At 33.5% G+C, this 10,932-nt stretch overlaps 1 protein-coding gene across 1 annotated transcript; it reads left to right on the top strand.

Annotated features, from left to right (window-relative positions):
- The first annotated feature begins 3,430 nt into the window (after positions 1-3,430).
- LOC107810447 (protein FAF-like, chloroplastic) lies at positions 3,431-5,603 on the top strand. The gene is made up of 2 exons (XM_016635231.2): positions 3,431-3,573; positions 3,685-5,603. The coding sequence occupies exon 2, from the start codon at positions 3,721-3,723 to the stop codon at positions 5,236-5,238; it is 1,518 nt and encodes a 505-aa protein (XP_016490717.1). The 5' UTR covers positions 3,431-3,573; positions 3,685-3,720; the 3' UTR covers positions 5,239-5,603.
- Positions 5,604-10,932: the final 5,329 nt, after the last annotated feature.

Raw genomic sequence — 10,932 nt, 5'->3', positions numbered from 1 at the left:
ATTGACCCGTGGATCGTGGCAATGGGCCTCATGGAACTTAGTTCGAGGAAGTGACCCGTGAATCGTCCCACATTGGTAGCCGAAAAGATTGGGAGCCTACATATAAGGTGCAGGGATCTCTTAGTTGTGTGAGGCCTTTCGGGAAAAATCGTGCGGGCTTGGCCCAAAGCGGACAATATCACACCATGTTAAAAGTATATTTGGGCCGTTTTAGCCTAACACTCCCTTCATATTTCTATTAGTACTAGTTTCTCGACACGTGTGTTACGTGTATGCCAAATTATATAGTATACAATTTTGTAAAATAATATCTTGGTCTTTTCTATCGTGACTGAACCTGATGGTGAAGTGCTCAAAATGTGAAAATGTATTTAATAGATAGATCAATTGAAAGCATGCAAAAAGAGATTGGTACAAATATGTCCAACACATTCAGAACTTAATCATTTCACCTATTTTACCTCTCTTCATCCCTTAGTATAAGAGCTCACCCCTTTTACTATAACCCATAAGTTTAATGATAACCAAGCAAAAATTGGTTTAACTGGCCAGTACCTTACTGAAAAAGATAATATATCTTAACTTATGTTGGCAACAGTAAGCGAATACAAAATTGAAGTGGTACAACAACAACAATATTAGACAAAAATATGCAATTGAATGAGTATTAATTAATTTTTGAACTCGATGAGAACGACATGTTTTCATAATATATACTCCCCAAACAAGACAAATAATCCAAGTCAATGAGGAATCTATATACTCCCCATATAAGACAAATATTCCGAGTCAATGAGGAACTTACTTAATTACAAAAAAAATAAATAATGTCCTATCATCAAATTTAGACATAGTGAAATTTAAACGTAAAAAATGAGAATATTTTATGCTTTTCCAACCGACTCCCAATTTTTTTTTTAAAAAGAAAACAATTTACTCTGTCAAAGTTTGAGAGTTAACATGTATAAGCTGAAACAATTTTATTGTAGTTTCAATTAAATCGCTATCTACCGAAAGAGTTTTTATTCTCAATGCTCTAATTCCAAATCTCTTATTCAAAGGAGAATTTCTACTATCCTACCGCACCACGATAAAAAAACACAAGTTACTACCTAAGTTATGAGTTCTTAAAAAATCCTATATTCAAAAGTTTTGCCAATGAAAAATGGCAACATAAAAAAAAAATTATATGAAATCCAACTCAAATTTCTTCAATAAGTAAGTCGGCAAAGGTCCAAATATACTCTTGTACTTTCGAAAATTGTCTAAGAATACCCCTCGTTATACTATTGGGTTATCTATACCTCTGCAGTCATACTTTGGGTTCAAATATACCCCTCATTTAAACGGAGGGACACGTGTTTTCGTTTCTTTCAGTTTTTAGTAAAAAAAAATTCAATTTTTTCCAGTTTTTAGAAAAAATAATTACTTTTCGGGTACCAAATAATGAGTCTTTTTAATTAATTAGTAAATATTTAGAATTGGCCAACAAGACGATGACACGTGTCCCTCCGTTTAAATGAGGGGTATATTTGAACTCAAAGTATGACTGTAGGGGTATAAATAACTCAATAGTATAACGAGGGGTATTCTTAGACCATTTTCGAAAGTACAGGAGTATGTTTGGGCAAAGGGTATAAATAACTCAATAGTATAACGAGGGGTATTCTTAGACCATTTTCAAAAGTACAGGGATATATTTGGACCTTTGCCGTAAGTAAATTGGCAGGCTTCCCTTACGTATAATAACAAAATCTACTCTATCACATGGCCAACACTAACAAAAAAAAATATTATAGTCTGATCAATTATATAGCAAAACTCCTTTGAATTCTAATTTATTTTTATTTTGGAACCCTAGTCAACTTAACAACAAAAAGACTATAATTTTTATAATTAGAATGCTACATTTTTTATAAGATCCTCCTCAATTGTGTTCTGTATCATCTTTTGTTATGAAAAACTTGAAATGACTTGACTTGATTAACTTAAATAAATAACATTTTAGTGTTATTTCATACAACATGATTAAAACTAAAAAATTGAAAGACAACACAAGAAAGCGTTTTTATACATAACTATTCTTGTATTAGGAAAAAAATATTTAAAGAGGTATTGATCAAATAATAAATATTTTTCTCTAAACAATATTGTGAATGTATTCAAATATATTTACAAAGGTGTTAAATTACTGTGTTTATTCTCTAATGTTCTGATTAAATGCTCAAAATAACTATATAAGGGGGTCTAAATACTATGCTAAAGTTTATTATATTAGTCAGATTGCGTAAATGGCATATGATGGTAAACTAAACAATACTAAGACTAAAAATTAAACTATAGACAATAGCATAAACAAATTGAGCAAATAAAGACATACTCATTATTTTGAGCCACGAAACATTGCAGAAACAATAATTGAAAGAATGAACAAACCTTAAATGAGCGATAAATTGTCTTTAAATTTGATGTAAAGAATCTCTTTGGCCCTCACGACGAACCGATCCCAAAATTCAATAGCAATCTTTCCACTAACATAATAGAGACATGGATAGAGAAACTCAAAAATAGTAGTGTTTGGACTGTTTTTAAACGTAAGTAACTTCTTCAAAACAGGTGTAGGGAACGTTTTCATATTATATAAAAACCGTTTGGCTTCTCTTTGTAGGTATTAGAATCTTTTTATATTATTATATAGGGTAATTAGGTTTTTGGGTATTTGCTAATTGCTCAAAGAATCTAAGACAGTTACGTGATATGTGTTAAATGAAAGATTAGAAACTTTTTTTCTTATCAGAAACGGTGGCAACTCTTCAAAACAGCCATGTATTGGATTCTGTTCCTACGCTTTTTTTTAATATTTAATAAAATAAGTTAATAAGAAGGATATTTTAATAATTTAACTTTTAAGTTAGGGAATTTATTTTTTTAACTTTTAACTTTTAAGTGATCGTTTGGTAGGGTGTATAAGAATAATATTGAATAAGTTGTATTTATAATGGTGAAATTATTTCTTATTGACCGTTTGATTGGTGTATTAAGGGTTTGAAAAGGCAGTTATGTCCTTATACATGCTTCTCCATGTATTAAGAATCATAGTATTGCTAATATCATAGTTTGCTATGTGTAAAATAGTAATGAATATAGTGTATAACTAATAACAAGTAGTATTAGTTATTTACAAAACAAACACATAATCATTTTCCCTAATACATAATTACAAACGGCCCCTAATAATGTAATATTTCTACCATATCACTTTAATAACTTAAATCTTCCTGGAAAAACAAAACTACTCCACTAGTTAACAGTGTAAAAAAAGTAAAGGCAAAAATGAGTATTTTTGCATGGTGGGTTTAGAGGCGGGTCCCTTGCACATTGTTCCATAGCCTTTCTGGACTCTTATAAAGACCCTGACACCCCCATTCCTTGTAATTCCTATCATAGCAAAAACAACATATATTGCATTACCATAATATCCTCATCTTCATTATCTTTTTTCAGTTCCTCTCTTAGCTTTCAACTATCATCCACTGAGTACTCTCCTCATTTGGATGTTGTTGTTTGCTTAAGGTAATCAAACACATATGTCTCTTGGAACTTGAAATTTTGTTAGTTAAGCATATAGTATATGACTTGTTTTCTAATTCATTTCTCAATAAATTGGCTATAACTTTTGTGCAGAAGGAAAACACTCCTATTTATTTTTATCATCTCAAGATGTCAGCAGCAACAATGAGCATCAAGAACTTCAACTCAACTTTGAAGATGGAAGATAAGGGTATACCACTACCCCCACCACTACCCCCATTATCTAAGGCAGGCAAAGCAAAACAACAAGGCATAATGTCCATTCTTGGATCAGACAACAACAAAGCAGCTGCAGTAGTTTCCATTAGAAGAACTCTTTCAGCTGATATGTCATCCAAAAAATGGCTTTCACAAAATGGATTCTTCTCCCCTATGAAGAAAATTGCCTCCTCGGAAGAGCTTGCTAATCTTGGACAAGATGATGTTTGGAAATCAATCCAAAATAGTAGTAACAAAGCAGAGCCAATTACATCAGTTGATGTTTGGAGCTCTATTTTAACTCAAAAGAAAGATGACTCATCAGCCACAGTTCCACCTCCTTATATTCACCCTCTCTTAAAAAAATCCAGCTCTTTGACTGAGAAAAGTCTTAAAATTTGTACTGAAAGTCTTGGATCAGAGACTGGCTCTGAAATTAACCTTTCCTCTTACCCACCCTCTGAGTCTGATGATGACAAAGACGATCATCAACAACAACAAGAATTCATCTCTCACTCATTTGAGGAATTTCCAGTTGTTAAGTACAATCATAACAAAAGATCATCATCTACTCCTAAGTCATTCCCTCCTCCTATTTCTTCCTTGGCTGCAGAGGATAAACCCTCTGTTCACATGCAATCTCACAGGCAAAATGGTAGATTGATTCTTGAAGCTGTTTCAGTTCCTTCCCAGAATCTTTTCCGTACCCAACGCGTTGATGGCCGCCTTCTTCTCACCTTAATCAGCACTAATCCTACTTCAGAAACAGAGGATAATCAAGAAGTTGCAGAGTTTGAGAAAGTGTTCGACGAAATGCAAGAAGTTGAATATAATGAACCACCTCAGTTAGACTATGATGGTGATGATGGTGATGAAGAAGAAGATGAATATGAAGAGGAGGATGAAGATGAAGAGGAAGAGGAAGAGGAGGTGGAGGAGAAAGAAAATGGGACAAAAGGGATGCAAATTGTGTTGGAACAAAAACCAAGATTGTCAAATGGTAGGATGAATGTGAACACATCAACATTGATGATGAAACAACTAATGGGACTAGAGAAAAAGAATCATCATCTAAAATGGTCAAACAAAGAGAATGAAATAACCCAAGTTCCTCATTCACTTCCACCAATTTCTCAGCTGATTACATCATCACCAAATCCACCTTCAGCAGCAGCTTCTTTCAATGCCTATGAGTATTTCTGGAGGAAGAATCCCACTATTGTTAACAACTACAATGATGACAAGCAGGTTGTTGTTTCAGCCCCCAATAGTACTACTCCCAATGCCAACGGTACTACTACAAAGATAACATCTTATGAGCAGAAAGATTTGGTGCTAATGAGAGGAAACAAAGGAAATATCAATAACTTGGTGCCTTTGTTGAAAGGATGCAAAGAACCAAGGAGATCTCTTCTCATTTGGGAGCCTCACTGCATTGCCACCTCCTAATAATCATCATCACTTGTCTAATCCCAGTGTTAATTAATTAGATCATAATATGTAATCACATAAGTATAATATCATAATAATAATAATAATAAATGGAGTAATGTATCATTTAGAAATATAATTTTTCCTCTCTTTGTTAGTACGTCTAGTTTTTACTCTTTTTGTCAAAAAAGAGTTTCCTGTAGCCAAATAAACAAAGAGAGAGGGAGAGAGATAAATTATCAATGTCTTTGATTTTAGTGGATTGAACAAGGAAAACATATAGAAGATTTTTAGTTGTTTTCGAAACCATTATCAAGCCTCTGTTGTGTGTTTTAGTTTATGATGATATTATAAAAAATAGAGAGCTACTTTGCTAGACAAAACTCTTAATTATGAGCCAAGTTTGACTTGGTGTGTGTTATGTCTGTCTGTCTCAGCATCAAATTGGAATTCTCCTTTTCTTCCTCTTTTTTTTTTCTTCCTTTTGTCCTTAGCTTTTTGTCATTCCAATCAGAGGTGAAGGAATTGAGTGCCTATGCTTTATAATTATAGGTGGAGAATAAGCAATCCAGGTTTCCCTTGGGAAATTTCAGAAGCTCATGATTGTGTAATATATCTCTAAGGTTTTATGAACTGCTTCACAATTTACATGTAATTATATATTATAGAAATATTTTTGAAACATTAGTTCCAATAGTTCGGGTGTTACTTTTATAATTTATTGACTCTGATTTTACAGATGGCCCTTCCCCCACTTTTGGCGGTGCAATCTTCTTTCTATTCAAGTGCATACAGCTCCCATCGATCAGTGGCGGGTCTAGGATTTTAAGTTCACGGATACTTAACTTTTTTGACGTATAGTTACTATCAATCACATAGTATAAGTGCACAACTATTTAAACATGACGGCACAAAAAAAGAGGTAATAGAAAGACTCATATTGATATAATATGGACGGGGTAACGAAAAATACAACTGGCGAAAAGTGGTGTAATGACCCAAAATGTCATCTTTAAATTTAATGATTAATTATGTGATCTAAGCACTATTTACCATTACTCGACTTGCGTGTGCAGTCCGTAAAATTTTTCCGGAAAGTTTTCGGGTGAAAAATGGATAAAAATGTGAATTAGATGTTTAAAGAATAACTGAGTTGACTTTGGTCAACATTTTGAGCAAACGGACTCGGATCAGTATTTTGACAGTTCCAGTAGGTCTGTATCGTGAATTGGGACTTGGGCGTATACCCGGAATCAAATAGTGACCGGATGTCGAATTATGTGCAAATGACCCCGAAATAGAATTTTGATGATTCCAACAGCTCTGTATGGTAATTTTGGACGTAGAAGCGTGATCGGAATTTTATTTGGAAGCCCGTAGTGGAATTAGGCTTGAAATGTCGAAAGTTAAATTTTTGGAAAATTTGACCGAGGGGTTGACTTTTTGATATCGGGGTCGAAATCTGATTCTGAAAATTTTCATAACTCTGTTATATCATTTATGACTTGCGTACAAAATTTAAGGTCAATCGGACTTGATTTGATAGGTTCCGGTGTTGTTTATAGAAATTGAAAGTTTCAAAGTTTATTAGGCTTGAATCTATGTGTGATTCATGATTTAGCGTTGTTTGATGTGATTTGAGGTTTCAAATAAGTTCGTATGATATTTTAGGACTTGTTGGTGTATTGGGTTGAGGTCCCGAGGGCCTCGGGTGAGTTTCGGATGGTTAACGGATCAAAATTGGGACTTAAACAGCTGCTGCAAAAGCTGCTGCAAATTTTCTTCTGCTGTGCAATCGAGCCCCCAAAAATCGAGCCAAGGATCGAAGGCAAGCTCGAAGGCCAGTGATCGAAGGCCCAGGATCGAGGGCTATGACCAAGGCCAGTGATCGAAGGCCATAAAGATCGAAGTCATGATCGATAGCCAGGATTGATGGCTATGATCGAGCCCCGGTGTCGAGGACCATGATCGGACTCCCCTTAATCGGACCCCCCATAATCGGACTCCTATGATCAAGGTCCAGGATCGGACCCCATGATCGAGGTCACCCTGGACAGATCTGTAAGTTATAAAATCAGGGGGCTTCGTCCCATTCGTCATTTTTAACAACTTGGAGCTTGAGTAGAGGCGATTTTTGATATATCTTCAAGGAAAAACATTGGGTTAAGTGTTCTTAACTCAATCTTGATTAGATTACCCGAATCCATCACTGTTTTTAACATTTAATTGGTGATTTAAGTTGAAAAAATTTGAAAACCCTCTTGGATAAATTTGTAGATTTGAGGGTCGAATCGTTATTGGAATTTAGTCATTTTGGTATGGTTAGACTCGTGGTTGAATGGGCGTTCATATTTCGTAACTTTCGCCGGATTCCGAGATGTGGGCCCCACGGGCAAAGTTTGAGCTAATTTCGGAGTTTATTGAAAAAAATATAATATTTTCTTATGAAATTGATTTCTATAATTTTTGTTGACTGTATCGAATTAATTATGACTAGATACGAGTCGATCGGAGTCGGAAAATCGAGGAAAAAGTATAATACTTGATTAAATTGGAGCAAGTCGAGGTAAGTGACTTGTCTAACCTTGTGTGGGGAAAATTTATTAATGTGATTATTGAAATGTGTTGAAAGTCGTATACACGATGTGACGAGTGTATACACGGGCTAAAGGTGAAAGATTATATTTTTAAATTGTGTAGATCATTGTTGCGCATTTATTAAATTATTTTATCTTTTTATATTCTTCATCATTGATCTGTGATATATATTTTAAATTTGTTTGACCTTTTCCTGCTAATTGTTTTACCTGTTTAATTGAAACTTGGTTTCTTTTATACTGTGCATTATTTGAAGGTTGATTTTCTTTAAATTAAATATTATTAATATGAAGTATTTGACATTTTTAAATTTGATATTGAAGCAACGTATTAAAATTTTAAAATATTATTTTCCTGAATTATTTATTTTTGAATATTTTCATAAGATTTTTTTTGGTACTAATTGTGATGGAGTCGTGAGCTCTTTATTGTGGAAATACTATTATTATTGGATTATTCTGGCATGATCCGTGAGCTCTTTATTATTGCAAAATATTATTGTTGATTTATTGTGAAAAATTGAAATATTGGGCACTTGAGGTGTAAATTGTGATATATTGTGATATTAATTTGCATGCGGTGGTATAAGGTTTGGGTATTCAAATGCATGCGGTGAGATAAGGGTGGCTTGATACGCGTGGCTAGTAGGAGTGACTACTAGAAGTCATGCGGTGTGATAAGGGTGGCTAAAACGTGGAATGCTATTTCGGAAAAAATATTTTCTTTAAATAAATCGTGAAGGCTCCCGCGGTGGTATAAGGAAATGAGATATTGTGAAATTATTTATAATTTTTGACTAAGAGGCGGTACCTCGGTAGTGCCCTTGTTGATATTGATTTATGGCCATAGTTGCCTTCGATTAATTGTTGTGATTTTCACAAAGTTGAAGAAAATTCTGTTTTGATTCCACGAGATATTATTTGTAATTATTTGGTGTCATTAAATGTGACATACTATTTGATTCATTTCCAATGTCATTTTATTTTACTATATTGATCAACATTTTACCATGCCATTATTATATTCCAGTAGGGCCTCACCTGACCTCGTCACTACTCTACCGAGGTTAGGCTTGGCACTTACTGGGTACCGTTGTGGTGTACTCATACTACGCTTCTGCACATCTTTTTGTGCAGATCCAGGTATATTTTACCAGCCTAGACGTTAGTGAGTTACCTCCGCACGGAGACTTCGAGGTATATCTGCCAGCGTCCGCAGACTCCGGAGTCCCCTTCTATCATTTTATGTTGCTTTCTTATATTTTATTTAGACCTTGACATATAGAGATATTGAGAATAAATTCTTAGAAGCTAGTGATTTATTTCTACCGGGTTTTGGGAGTTGAAATTATTTGAATTGTAGTTTATTTATTTCATATATTTATTATTATTCCGCATTGATAGGCTTACCTAGTCTTAGAGACTAGGTGCCATCACGACATCCTACGGAGGGAATTTGGGGTCGTGACAAGTGACGGAGCCAGAATTTTTATTAAGGGGTGTCAAAATATATAAAAGTAAACAAATCAGAAAATTAATAGGAGTCAACACATAATATATATACATATAAATATATTTTTTACCTACATATACAATGTATTTTTCCCACGAATAAATGTTATTTGACACCCTTCTTATAAAGTGGCTCTAGAAATTTTTTTCGATGAATTTTGCCACTCTAGAAAAACTGTTACTAGTTTATAAAAGGGGTCGAACTTGGAGTTTCCTCCTTTTTTTGCTATGCTATAGAGAATTATTAGGTAAAATAGAAAAATAAAAAAGGAAAGGTAAAGCAAAATTCAAGGAATAAGTAGTCTGAAAAATAAATAAAGCAGTAGTATTTTGTATTAAAAAGTAGGTACTGGATAAAATAAAAAAGGACCTAATTTAGGGTAAAAGGAAGCAAGTATAAGATGAACTTGTCACAAGTGTGTTCGAATTCCCGACCACTCACTTCTTTAAAGCCGCAACTGCCTTTCATTTACCAAAGCACACATCAGCTTTTTTATTTACTGGGTGCTTTCTCCCCTTTTATATCAAATACCTTAAATTTCCTATATAATTATACTTATCCTGTTAAGGTTAATGGGTGCTGAAATATCCAAATTTAATATGTAGATCCGCCCCGTCTTACAATCATCAAGTTGTAAACACAATCAACACACAAATAAGTTATATAAAATAAATGACCATGTAATAGTTTTTACTAAAATAAGTTATATAAAATAAATCCTTTAGGTGATTTGATTATTTAGATATTTTTATATTGATTCTGCAAAAAACTTAAACTCGCTATATAAAAAATGATTAATTGGTATGCAAAATAAAGTAAAAAACTTGCTACAACTAATTAGTAGAACAATATTAATTAACCACTGTCATTCTATAACTTAATTTCCTTTTACTAAACCAATCTCTCTCCGCTATCTTGTCCCCGCCATCACGCTCAAGTTGTATACACTCTGTTTTCGAACACTTCAGCATCACAAACCTTTGGTATGAGAAGTACAGGCAGCATATTTTTCTACTTGCGTAGTGGATGAAATATACATCACACAAACATACAAACAAGAGTCAGTACAGAAAAGAAAAGAAAAGAAAAAAAGGGGTGGGGTTGAGCATTCCCTTATGTATGTGATAATTATCAGATTCATAATGTTACTATATAAAGACAGATTCAGAATTTTGAGTTTATAAGTTATGAACTTTAGAAAAAATATTTGAATTAATTATTTTTTATATATAATGAATCTTCTAACACAAATATAAGAACTCGACCCAAATATATATATTCTAGTGGATACATAATTGTCCATTTCTATTCTTGTTCACAATGGGGACTACTTGAGAGATTCTCATATTAAACTAGTCTAAAAAACTTTACTAACTTGTTCCATCTTTAGTGATGGTATTTTCTTAGATTCGGACTCCCTCACCTTTTCGAAATACATTTCAAAATGCATGTTAAACTTTTGTATTTTCAAAATTTAAACTTATTCCATCTAAGAATTATTCTGACTGAGCCCAAGAAGTGATGTGGAGAGCTGTGTTATAAAGCTGGAATTGATAGTGGACAGAACCATATGCTCTTTATCCATAACCTCTGGTCTCATTT

This window comes from Nicotiana tabacum, chromosome 22 (genome assembly GCF_000715075.1).
Source record: "Nicotiana tabacum cultivar K326 chromosome 22, ASM71507v2, whole genome shotgun sequence".
NCBI classification, from domain to species: Eukaryota; Viridiplantae; Streptophyta; class Magnoliopsida; order Solanales; family Solanaceae; genus Nicotiana; species Nicotiana tabacum.
The sequence above is the reverse complement of the archived record's forward strand: the minus strand, read 5'-3'. Positions and strand labels throughout refer to the sequence as shown.